A 13,726-nucleotide genomic window follows, 5' to 3' on the forward strand; every position below is an offset into this window, starting at 1 on the left:
GTTTTTTTTTTTGGGGGGGGAGGGCGTCCTAAACTGAAAAACACAAAAGCCCTTTAACAGATTAGAAATTAGTTCTTCCTAATTTGAATTTCCTATCCCATCATTTCGCTTCTTGTCCACCTACTGTCTACAATGCCATATGCTGGCCATTCAGAAAGGAAAGGATCTCAAACTAGTCTTCAAGGAACATATGGGGTGCAAGACCCTCCCATGTCATCCTGTTTTCACTCTTATTTGCTTGAAACGAAACATAAACCAGGGAAAAAACGAGTTCAGATGAACAGATTTACATGACTGCTTCGCAGATAATCTCTGCTCTCATAGTTCTTTATGCCAGAGTGTATCTGTTCGCTTGGGCTCTAACTGCCGAGGGCACAGGGGGCAGACGCTGTGTGGACCCACGACCCCGGCCTAGTCCAGGAAAAGGAGAACCCTGGTGATGTGCTACAACGATTCTTCAGAGCAGATAAGCAACACTCTCAGATCAAAGACTGAGTCTCAACCAGTCTTATAAGACTTTGCTAATTTTTCCCCTTAATCTGGCACTGCAAGACAAGTGATATCACGGTCCCATATACGTCGTAAGAATTCAATGAATATTCATTTTAATTTTATCACTGCTTTGTATTAGGACATTGCTTGAGATAATTCGTAGAGGCAAAGAGCTAATAAGGACAGAGAAACGGATGGCTGTAGGGTACTCAGGTTATAAAAAAGGTACTACAGAAGTCTGGCATGGCAGGTGGAGACAATTCTTAAAAAGCTGACTGATAAACCGCTAAAAGAAGAATAAAATCTCTTCCTACCGCCACAAGATTTGCCAAATTGTCACTTAAGTTGTATCTGAAAACTTGTAATAACAAAAACTACCCAATATAAACTTGCAGAATTTATTTGGCATTTCAACTAATTATTGTTGGGGGTAAAAAAAAAAAACCAACAAATGCACAGTTTTCTCATTAAATTAAAACATGGGGTGGGAAAGGAGAAGACACATTACTTGTAGGACCTCTTCCGGATCAAAATGTCCCTAAGTCTGGGGCGCCCGGGTGGCACAGTGGTTAAGCATCTGCCTTCGGCTCAGGGCGTGATCCCAGCATTATGGGATCGAGCCCCACATCAGGCTCCTCCGCTATGAGCCTGCTTCTTCCTCTCCCACTCCCCCTGCTTGTGTTCCCTCTCTCGCTGGCTGTCGCCATCTCTGTCGAATAAATAAATAAAATCTTTTAAAAAAAAATGTCCCTAAGTCTGTACATCTCAATAGGACTGATATTACTGTAAATGCTGTCCCTCAGACTTTGAGATTTATTGAGCAGTACATCTCATAAAAAAAAGGAAAGAAAAAAAAAAGCCCCAGGAACCAGGAAGCTGGGACAGAACTTCAGTAAGTCCTGAAATTAGATAGAGAGTCAATAAACTGGTGATCTTCTCGTAGGCTCTCCCAGCCCCAGGGGGTGCAAAGGAAATATGGGATGAGATGGGAAATAAAGGGGCTAATATTGTAGCTCAGACCATTCCAGATCAACCACCAGGTCTGTGCCTGTGCTTTGAGAGGTATCTTGATTTTTCTCTTTACTTTTTTGGGGAGTTTGGGAACGGAAAACATGAGTTGGGACAGTATGTGTGGCTCACCAAAGGAAATGCACGACAGCGCACAGCTCCTCCCCCAAGTACTTCACCCCTTCAGAGCATTTCTTCTTCTTCTTGCCTGAAGCCACAGACCAGATTGCTTTTGAGGAACTAAATATCACTCAACTAGAAAAGAGATCGTGCCAATTTCCTGAAGATTTTTAAAAGCTGGCATTGCCGTTGGAATGGGCTTCAGAACAGTTTGCTGGATGCGCTGCCTATGTTGAAGCCAATCTCTTTCTAGTCAGTAGAAAATACAGAAAAGAATGGAAAGACTCAACATAAGCCCCAGTCAGCCTTGTCTGGAATAACATTTTAAGGCAATAAACTCTCCGGTCTACCCTGGCCTATTGAACGGCATCATGGCACCATGCACATCACAGATGTTGATTTGATTTGATTACTGACTCTTATGATGCCACTCAAGGCATTTGAGGAGCTGTTTTTTTTCCCATTAAACTTAGTGGTGGCATAAAGGTCACTAACCTGGAAAGAAGGAAACTAGTACTGAGTTCTAGACTTTCTACTTGCTACCTTGGGGAAATAACATAACTTCTCAACACGTGACTGCACATTCCTGTCTGTGAAAAAAGGAGGCGGTTGTGTGAGATGTTATTTCTAAGGGTCTCTTCCGCATCTGACGAGACTCCTCATTGCCACTTCCTGTGGGTGAGAATTCAACATCTCTACCTGGTTTAGAACTTGAATTATTTTTTGACTCTTAATTTAATAGTTATGCAAATATGATTAGCCCTTGGAATAGGAAATTGTAAGACAACGTGGTCTGGAAATTAAACGTGGAAATTCCCTAATGTAAAGCAAAAGTAAGCAATTCGATAAGCTTCCATCATCTGATACTGGTTACTATTTGTTACTACTTTTAATTTTCCTGTATAATTGGAGATGGCTAGGTATTCCCAACCAACATGAATTTTATCACAGGTTCTCCTAGGTAATTTTAAAATTAATATTTATTGTAGTTTAATTATTAAAATAATACAGGCATATTTTGTGGAAATTTTTGAGATGCACAGAGATGAAAACAAAAATCACCTGTAGTCACACCATCATCCTGAATATTTTGACCTATATCCTTACATGTCTTCCCCTAACACACAAACTGTGAACACAACGCATATGTAAACCACTCGGAATGATCTGTCCACTGATTTGTAACTAATTTTTATCACTTAGCAATACACTGAGGACCTCTCATGCCATTATATAGTCTTCCAGAGTAAGATTTTTCTCAAGGCTGCTTATGGATGTGTAATTAATTAACCCATATCCCAGTGTTAGATATTGACGTGTTTCTAAAGTAATTCTGATAACTGAAAATTTAGGTAACTGCATCAAGTGGCAATGACCCATGCGCTTCAAGTGGAGAGCAAAGGCCTCTGGGACACAGCAGGTTTGGAAGCCACGGTGGGCTCATTAAAGAACCTCTAGCGCCCTACCTGGAACACTCCAATGAATACACTCTGTCTTGCAGCTTCTGCTCCAGACCTGTTTCTCCCTACTTCTCTGCTACTGCTGGGGAGTCCAAAATAACACTTCCGTTCCTTAACCACTTCCCAGAAGGCTGCACACATTGTGTCCTGGAACTGGAGAGGAGTAGCTGGGCCCTTAGTCCCTCCCTGGTATCAAAGACATTCACCCAAGGAAAAGAGAAGAGAATCTAAGCCATTTGGACATGGGAGAGCTTGCTGTAATAATAATTTGGAAACAGCAATAAACTTCAAAGTCTAGGGGCTTCCAAGTGTAAGAATCATATCATGCAGGTGGAATTTCCAAGAAAGGGAAGAGAGCAATTACTTCTTTCAATTACTTTTTCATTAGCTATGAGGCCCTCAACTATGTACGGCTTCCCGGAATTCTATAGGACATCCTCTTGTCCTGGCTTGCTGTATTCATACATCGTCAGCTCTTTGATTAATGAAGCGTATGGGCAACAGTGTTAGGAGTCAAGGTACAATAACTGTGTCACCAACTGTGTTTTGATGAACAAAGCAATATGAAAACATAGGAGAATTAGGGCAATGATGTTCATAAACAGTACATCAGGGCTAAGAAGTTGGTAACAGCATATGTTTTAATGTAGTCTGGTATTGATTCTTTTGGCCAATGTCCCATTTTAACAGTGTTATAGTCACACTTTAAGATTTTAGATGGAGAGGTATAGGAGAAAAAATCAATAGATACTATCTTTCCACTACCAACCCGCCCCATATCTATAGCCTCTCTGCCACACTCACATTTAAGGGACCTAAAAGATGCTTTGGGGATGGCTGATCCAGTTATCAGGCTTTTAGTAACCTCAAGTATCCACTCTGACCACCTCAAAGATTATAGCTTTGACTCTCAAAGATTCATGCAAAGGAACCTCTGATCCAGAAAAGATACCCACTCATTTTCTCTGTACTACTTCGTTAACATATTAAAGGAAGCTTTAAAAAATACTCTCACTGTTATAGAAGACCTGTGTGAAAACAAAATCATATAGAATTATTGTTTCTGAGCCTTAAAAAATATATAGATAAGTGCTTCTATAGTTAAGTCGTGCAGAAGAAAAAAGATTAGAAACGAAACTATCTTTTGTAGTATAACGGTTTTCTTCCTTCATTACTCTTAATCATTAGGTTTTTCAAAATGACCAAGTATAATTTTTACACGAAAAACAGATTTTATTTTTAAAATGTTACATGCTGCGGGAGGGCAATGAGATGATCTACTAAAAGTATTTTCTATAAGCACCGACTAGAATCAGTTGATCCTAATGGACACTTGACAAATTATGTCAGCGTTGAATAGGATAATCCCTGTTTAATAGGAAGAAATTCCTATTTATTATTTACAAACTAAAAGGAACAATTAGGAATAAACACTACTAACGAATTCTTTCTTATGTTTAGAAAGAAAAAAAGAACTTGCAAACTTACCCAGATTCTGTCATCTAAACTCCCTTGAAAATATTCTGATTTTTTCCAGAAGTTGTGCAAACCACACTTAAATTCCAACAACACTGTGTTAATTTTGCTCAAATGCAAGCTGAAAACATATTTTAACATCTTGTCAGAATGAGATACTAAGAGTGTCGATAAAATGACACTAAAATAAATGTAAATTTAGATTGCGGTTACAAGTGGCTGCCTGACTCTGGGAAGATGTTAGGTTGCTATAGTATTTTCCATAGCAACTTCGCATCTTATTACATAAATATTCCCTCAGTGTCCTTACAGCCTACTAAGAAAACAGGATTAAATCTACTCTCCTATGTGATGATCCTGCATCAAACCTTATCAGAATGAAATGCCCAGAAAACATAACAAACCACAATCTAGGTCGCGGTGCTTTGGCAGGTGAGAGGCGTCAGAGCCCCGCGGGCTGTGCCCCAGAGGCTGCGTGGTGACCTCGTGCCGCACGCTGGCTATTCGTCTATGCTCTGCCCAGGTCACGGGCTCTGCGCTTCTCCCTGTGTAACGATGGGCTGTGAACTTCCTCACTTTTCTCCTCTGCCTGCCACCTGCCCATCAGCCCAAGCCCTTCACCAGGTCCCAGGGGCTCGTGTCACCACGCAAGAAGTCAGAGCTTAACAGAGCTGCAGCCTGCTTCCCAAATGCAGCTGGGACCCTGTGCGGGGCTGTCATGTCACACAGAAACCATTAAGAGAGCCACCCCCAGCTCCGAGGTAGCATGGACCAGATATAGACTCCTTGAGGTCCTCAGCGAGGGTTCTACTGGGTTTTTCAGGGGTACACACAGTTGCATGGTTCGAGTATTAAGGCAAAATCTGTGGTCTCCTAGACACAACACAATTTCAGCAGAACTAATCAATTTTACACGAAACACATGATTATGGAGCATTCGTGCCTATGTGAGAGATGTCAGGAATATGGCATTGCCGGGTACTATGTACAAATCAGATTATAAGGGGGGCTAAACTTAAAGAGAGCTTAGGCTTCAAATGGGACTTTACAAAACAGACGAACAGTCTGGTTGGACAGGGGTGCTTCCATTACAAAGGAATCTTAGGCTTGAGGATCAATTTAATAGCATCTGTCTCTTGCATTTAAAAGGCAAAACAATTTACAAAAAAGAAATATTTGTACACTCTTGGAAAACATATCCTTTATGAAAAGGAACTGTAACTGCACGCCAAATCAGGGAACTGCAAAATCTACCTGAAATAAACATTTCTTTGGTTTCCTTTGGTAAGATTAGCAAGATTTAAAAGGGAAGGGGGTTGGGGGATGTGCAGCCAAAGCCTTGGCTCCTTGAGAATGAAGCTCTATTTCAAGAGTTCAGGAATGAAGCAGGCTGCTCAGCCCACATCAGAAGATTTATTTCATCATCTTTCAGCCATATTGGTTTTAATTAATCACATTTCTTTGTTTGGCACTTGGATTCCCAGAAGACATTCTGTTGTGGTTGAAAAGAAAAGGCTCGTCTTTAATTCAGCGGTAGTTGATGGACACACGCCGCTGCTCTATTTCTCCTTTGGGTTGTCATCGCATGTGAAAACAGAAGTCTGCTAATGGATTATCCTTCCATGCTTCCTCTCATTGCTGTTGCCTTGGGGGTCTGCTGGTGCCGGGAGCTCAGCACGGCTGTGGCCTCACTGAGTCATCTCACTTTTCACATCTGAGCGTTCTTGTCCCTCTGCCGAGTTCCGAGCAACTCCAGAGTAAGGCTGCAGTGTTTCCTAAAAGCTTCTACCATCCTTGGGTGACATGGCCCCCTTCAGCTGGCCCCCATGAGTCGGCGGTAGGACCCAGCTCTGGGGTCCAATGGCTCCTTCCTTCTGTGCCCAGGCTGGTGCCCAGGGCAGCAATAATCCTCTTCTCAGGCTTGTGACAAATTGTAATCTGTTGGGCATCCTTTATGTCTTTCAACAGCACTCTTGTACAGGAAATAAACTAAAGCAGAAAAAACGATGGCGGTCCTGGTGTTCAAAGAGATCAAGAGGAGGGGCGCCTGGGTGGCTCAGTCGGTTGAGCTTCTGACCCTTGGTTTTGGCTCAGGTCATGATCCCAGTGGGAATGTTGCTTCTCTCCCTCTTCCTCTGCCCCTACTCACCCCCCTTTAAAATAAATAAATTAAATAAATAAATAATTTTTCTTTTCTTTTTTTTTTTTTTCTTTTAAGATTCATTTGAGGGAGAAAGAGGGAGAGAGAGCACGTGAGAGCACGTGAGAGCACATGAGCAGGGGGAGGGGCAGAGGAAGAGGAAGAGGGAGAAGCAGACTCTCCACTAAGCAGGGAGCCCGATGCAGGGTTAGATCCCAGGACCCTGAGATCTTGACCTGAGCCAAAGATAGACACTTAACGGACTACACCACCCAAGTGTCCCAAAAAATAAATAAATCTTAAAAAAACCCCAAAAACCAAGGAGATCAAGGGGATATCCAGAGAGAGCCTAATTGTTATTACTATTAATTTTTTTAACCTCAAGCTTCCAGCTACATGTAGAACTATTCAGACAGACTGGACACTGCTAATTCCAACTGCACTTGATCATGAGTCCCTAATTTGATTCAGTTAGCTGAAAGATTTGGGAAATCCTTGCTGGACGTCTCACTGAAATTAAAAAAAATAAATCTGTACCTACATGTGGTGAGTTTCCATGGCAAATCAACAACCCAGAGACACTTTCCATAATTAAAAGAGTATGTGCTCCTATAAACAGCTCAGAGTTTAAATGAGGTGTAATTAAAATCCAAGAACCTTTGTTTTTGCGTTATGAAATGTTTTAAGGATGGTCTATTATGAAAAGATATTTTAGTTTTACTCTTCTAAAATTTGTGTTCAATGTACAGTCTACACGCCCCATGTACTGGAGAAGGTGCATATGCTGGTTAGTGATACTTATTTGGTTTATACAGAATTTAAAGCAATTTAAGGCTTTAGAACATATTTGGCATGAGGATTTTAGGCATTTAGGCACTGTACTTTTATTGACTTAAAATGTTTATTTTTTCTCTTCAAAAAGTATCTCACTCTTGAGGGCAGGGTAGACTGTGTCTAGCCGTCTGCCTATCTCCTGGGTCCACAGTGCCTTGAGCACAAGAAGGGCTTGACAAACGTTCGTTGATAATTAGAATGGTGCTGAGCCCCAGCTCTCTGGGCCATAGCCTATTCAGCGCGTGGCCCGGGATTCTGAGTGCATAGAAGTTCTGCACATCTTGGAGAAATGAATCACCCTTGTTTGAACAAGCTTCTTAATGCTTGCCATCTAAATCTAGAGCAAATGTTCTCAGGGCTACACCCTTCCCATCAACTTATGGGACAAAGACATCAAAAAGGCCAGAAGAAGGGGAATATGCAATTGAAGTCAACAAAATTCACTTACTTGGTGAAAAGCCCCCGGCCAGGTGCGGGAGGGTGACTGAGGCAAACGGAGCTCACAGTGACCGAGCCCGTGCGGTATGCTCCACGCTGTAGATACAGTTGGGAGGGCTCTACCCGCATTGACTCCACAGTGCTACAACTAATCTGTCTCCGCCACAGGAGGCCTTCCACTCTGGACAGACTTCCTCTTTTCTTCCCTCTTTCCCTGTGCACTCCCGCCCCACCCCCACTGCCAACCTGGAGGAGGGAGGAGAAGAGGAGCAACAGACCCAGATTTTAAATTTTTTAAATTCCAGTAAGAGGCAGACTTCGCGGCAATAAATCTGAATTTTTATCAAAAATTATCTTCATAGGCTTTGGAGCAGGATGCCAATCTTCTTGAATGAATGCTTCGATAAATCTGTCTTGATTTTCAAATTTATTAACAAAACTCATTTTCATTTTTATCGGCATCTTAGTTTTGCTCCAGCAAACTCCATTTCCCCTTTAAGAGGCAACCGATAAGGAACGGTGAACCGCCTGCCCAGGATTACAGGGTAGTGATGGCAGTATTGGGGAACTCTCTAGCCAAAGACACAGTGTAAGTTATTACGGGTGGTAAAAAGCAAAAGTACAATGCAATCTTCTTCATAACCAGAAGAACAGAGATATGCTGAAAAACACGGATTTAAAAAAAATATATCCGAGCTATCACATACGTCCTCAACCAAAAAATCCTGTTCTTTCTAGAAACCAAACAGAGTCAATTCTCTCCGCCTCCTCCTCAGAAATAAAACCCGTGCCTGCAGGTTGGTCTCCGCTCCTGGAGGAAGCGAAGAGCAAGGGAGGCCGTGGTGGCCCCGCCTCACGCATCCTGCTGGAGGTGGCCTCACCACAGTCCTCTCAGGCAGGAAGCTCCACGAACGATGTTCTCCCCTGGAATTCCCAAGGAGTCTTCGGTCACCCACGGCCCAGGAGGTTGGAGGCAAAAGCTCACTGTTTCAGCAGAAAGAAGGAGGTCAAGGGATTCTTTAAAGAACAGAGGAGTTTACCTCCAGGTCAGCCCTTGGCAATTCCCGCCAGTGGATTAGAGCACTAAGCTCTGAGCTGCCTGCTCCTGGGTGACCTGACCGACAGATGCCAGTTTGCACCTAAAATGAATGCGGAGTCAGGTGATGATACCACCTGAAAGGTGTGTTTCCCTCAGGCTGGAGGGCCTCAATCCCTCCCCTTGCAGCGACAATTTGCAGGAATCTGGCGGCAGCTTGGTCAGAAGACCACACGGGAATTCTTGCTGTCAGGCTGTGGCCCTGAATATGCTGGGCCGGAAGAAAAACAGCTGCTAGCCTCTCGGCAGGATCTTCAGGGCCCAGAGGGATAAAAAAGGTTAGTTGCTTTCCCTTCCCTCTAATTGGTCCTGAGTTCCCTCATAAACCACATGCCGAGTTCTCTGGTCCATCTCGGTTTTGAAAAGCATGAAAAAGACTTTGAAGTCCTGGGGACCTGGCGTTGGAACTCCAGTTCTTCCATCTCTTTCCGGCACTCGGTTTAGAACATGCCCTGTGCTGTGTGTACTCGTGCCCCTGACCAAGGAACAAGCCTGGAGAACTCAAAGTTCAGCTCCTGCTTTAGGCTCTTACCAAATGCCTGAAAAGCCAACAGAGATCTGGGAAACAGGCTCATCAGTGAAGCTTCCAGAGAAGATCTGGTGTCCCCGCTGAGCAAAGGGGTCTCTGACTTCTTCCACAGCAGAGCTCAGGGGCCGACCCTACTTGTCTCTGCTTGCTGCCATGGTCTCTAAGACTCCCCGTTGGAGCCTACTGTTCTGAGTCATTCTTACTCTTGTCTTCTTCTGAGCAGACTATGAAATTATACACATTCCTTACTTGGGAAATTGACAACCCCCCCAAATAAACAAACAAACAAACAAACAAACAAACAAACAAAAGCCACGGGTTCAAATAAGAATTTCTGATGGATTTGGTTCTTTTCTTCTACACCTACCTTATAAGAATGTTAAAGACCCAAGTTTCATGTAAACTTGGCCCTCATCTAGAAACTTCAAAAATGATGAAAGCTTTCTTGAGGGGGAAAAAAATTATTTATTTATCGGAAGATCTCATTAAATTTAAGAAATTCACACTAAAACTCGCTCTTTTCTTTTGATAAATGAAGGTTTGCAGAATAGAGATTGCTGTCCTCAAATAAACAAGTCCAAGTCCAATAATCAAGCAGTCCCGAGAAATCTCATACCCACTTAATAAGAGACATACATTGACACATAAATGCTAGGTTCATTTTTCAGACAAAGGATATAGAGCTTCAAAAAAAAATAGTGGCATGGTGCCTGCTTTTACGCTACGCTTCTAAAAGATGGAAATGAGTGGAATTTGAGGATGAAAGGGAAATTTTCTAAGGCATTGGCCCTGCAACTTTAGCACGCATCAGAATTCCTGGGAGGATTTAAATCACAGATTGCTGGATCTCACACCCGCACCCCTGCCTCCCCTAGAGTTTCTGATTCCTTAGGTACTGAGTAGGGCCCGAGAATTTACATTTCTAACAAGTTCCTAGGTGATGCTGATGGTGCCGGACTGGGGACCACACTTTTAAGAACCACTACCCTAATGAAATTAAAGTCCCTTCTGTATCTGTCTGGATGTACAGCATTTTCTTGTGATCGTCATTTACGCCCCTGGCCTTCTCTAAACTCTGGAGAAACAGAGTACCCTGACCACTGTGCTATCTTGCTGACCTGAGCGTGTCAGAGTCTTGATTTTGGCTGCTACCAACACATCAGCAAAGATCCTCTGTTCCTGTTCTCGATTTCGTTAGAGATCCTGAGACGGGTGAGTTATTTTAGTCCTGGGTACATATGAGGAGACAGGTCAAATCTCCATGATCCCTCCGATTTCCCGTTTTGGAAATGATGGCACACTGTGGTCCTTCCCAGGCCCCTTAGACGGCATTGTTCCACTCAGCAAGCAGTCTCCCTTGGTGTCTCCCACATCTGAGTGAGCATTTCTCCTGCCTGCAATACTGAGAGATTAACATCTAATTTGAGGAGAGAGATTTCAATCAGCCTCACGGTTCAGGCAGAGCACATAAAGCACGGTTCTCTCTCAGCTTCCCTCCTTTTACAACTCAAGGAGTGATACTCCTTTCTTGGTACCAAATGGGGCCACCCCTTTGATTACAGGCTCGGTAGTGTTTATTGGAAAAATGTCTAATTCCCCAGCACATTGGTTCAGAGGCTAGAAAGCTTCTTCCGGGATTAAACAATTCCCACGTAAGAAGTACACTGACTGAAACCGAATTTTATGTGTATTTCAGCATCAGCGGTGGTTGCCATGCTCTGGAAAAGGATTTTTATGGGAATAGGCAAACATCCCTGAGAAAAGTACAACAGCCCAAGATCTACGGATGGAGAAACAACTGGAGTGATTTAAATCACACGTTCCTAAGGAGTTTGAAGTTCTATTAATAAAAGGCAGAGTCACTCAAAGATGAAAGTTTAGTATAACTCAAATAAAAGTGAGTTATGTGGCCGTTTCCCAATACACACGCCCCGTGTGAGATCTGGAAGAGCATGATGATGCCTCACCGGGGTGTGTGTGGCAGTCGTCAGCATTACCTGATTCATCGACTCGCATTTTTTTAGTAGGGCTGTCACAGTTCTCATCATCTGACATTTCCATTTCTTCTTCACGGCGGATGCCCATGAGCTGCTCACTCTGAGCGTTCCGGAGCTCCTGAAAGCAAAGGTAGGAGGATGTCAGAGTCACAGACACACGTCAACGTACCTTTTCCCGGTGGTCTTTTGGTGCGTTGCGACTGACATACGAATGCTTAGACTCAAAAGTGTTTCCCTCTCAAACACAGCCCTGCGTAGTCTGGAATGAAGTTCTGAGGGGGGTGGGGAGTGGAAAGACCCAGGGATAAATCCTGGCTCACCAGTGATGAGTCAGGGGGTCTTCAGCAAATTATTTCATCTCTTGGGTCTTAATTTCCTCATTTGCCGAAAAGGGGATAATAACATCACCTAGTAGGATTCCACAGAAACGCCTCTTGCCATGATGGGCACATAGGAGGGACTCAGAGCTAATGATAAGAAATATGCACGATGGCATTTATAAAAGGCCTTGTCAACCACTGGCCCACTATGTAAATTCAGGAATGTTTCTTCATTTCTCTTAACCTTGATTTACTCATTGGAGTACTGCGATAATAATAGTTTGGAGGATCAAATAAATTAATGCATGCAAAGCTCCTTAGCATTATGCTAGACACTTGCTTTGTTAAGTTGGTAACGTGGACCACTACAATTCTTCATGCAAAATAGTGCCCCCGTGGGGCGCCTGGGTCGCTCAGTTGGTTAAGTGTCTGCCTTCAGCTCAGGTCACGATCCCAGGGTCCTGGGATTGAGCCTGGGTGGGCTCCCTGCTCAGCGGTGGGGGGGAGGGTCTGCTTCTCCCTCTCCCTCTGCCCCTCCCTCACTCGTGATTTCTCTCTAATAAATGAATAACCTCTTTAAAAAAAAAACAACAGTGCCCTACATTGTGTGTGTGCGCCCGTGTGTGGTCATATGCACACACCACTCAGACATCCGAATGGTAAAACGCAAAAGATGCTGGAGGACAAAATAAAACGGATGCCTTCGTTCTGGTGTTTCACGTCATCTTGTAGCGTTTTGTTGCGATCGTTGTTTTGACATCACTGAAAGATCTTAGGATCATATCTTACTTTCTTTACTAACTAGAGGGGCGACTGCAGTCAAAGAGTGCATGTGGAAACTCACTGTAAAAAGTAATGAGTCACCATAAATTTTTTATTCCCTTGCCTAAAAATCGGGACAGTCTAATTATTCATGGCAAGTAATTATATTATTTTGTATTGAGCTGAATATTGTGTATTTGTGAATCCTTATCAATTCTGTTCTCTTACATGTACTGTCCTTCATAAAACAAAACAAAACAAAACGGGAAGGACTACGTTATTCTTTTTCTTGCCACTGAAATTGAAGTCTCTAAATAAAAGTCAAAGAGTTAAAATAACTTTGCTTTATAATAAATCTCTGAATAACAATAAAACTAAATTACAACACCGAATGTGTTAACGGCATGATTTTCAACATCGTTCCAGTGCCCATTTGATGGATGTGCATATTTGATTGTGTTACAGGTTCTCTGAAGTCTCCTCTCTCCTTAGCTCACAGATTTTAACTGTAGTAGGACAAAAAGAAAATTACGTATTGCTAGCAGCGTTTGTGTGGTCAACTCTGAACCCTGGGAATCAGCACTGCAGAGGACAGGGAAAGGGGAGGGAGGGCAGAGGGTCAAGGTCCCTGAGAGAGGGACGCCCATCACAGGGAGTCTGGAGAGGCCACCACGATGATGGGCAAGGCCCCCTCACTTGACCACGGCACCCCGTGGAAAGAGGTGTCAATAACGCTGTAAATAACACCAGTGGGTCTTGGAGGCGGATGTCACCTGTGATTAGTGGGGACGTTTTTAGGTTGTGTACAGCTAATTTTTCTACTGACAAAGAACCCAGTTCCCAAAGAGGCGGCCTGAAAATACTTGAAACAAGGAAAAGTCAGGTGGAAGGAATGAATGAGGCCAAAAGGGCCTGTTGCTGAGTCCCCACAATTAATGACAGACTGTCATACTGTAGCTGTTCTTGTGGGGAACGGTGTGGGAAAGACAAAAAACTGGAGGGGGAAAAAAAAAGAAGCCGAGGGTGTTTCCACAGGGTGCCTCTGGTTCAGCAG

General features: G+C 43.3%; 1 protein-coding gene across 1 annotated transcript in view; it reads right to left on the bottom strand.

The window, feature by feature from the left end:
- The window catches only part of ENOX1 (ecto-NOX disulfide-thiol exchanger 1), a 238,732-nt gene that overhangs the window by 105,905 nt on the left and 119,101 nt on the right, over positions 1–13,726 (bottom strand). The window contains 1 exon segment of the mRNA XM_045796762.2: positions 11,591–11,708. Within this exon segment, the coding sequence (XP_045652718.1) occupies positions 11,591–11,708 (118 nt within the window).

The sequence above is a fragment of the Ursus americanus genome, chromosome 10, assembly GCF_024610735.1.
Source record: "Ursus americanus isolate L20-20 chromosome 10, mUrsAme1.1.p, whole genome shotgun sequence".
Lineage (NCBI taxonomy): Eukaryota > Metazoa > Chordata > Mammalia > Carnivora > Ursidae > Ursus > Ursus americanus.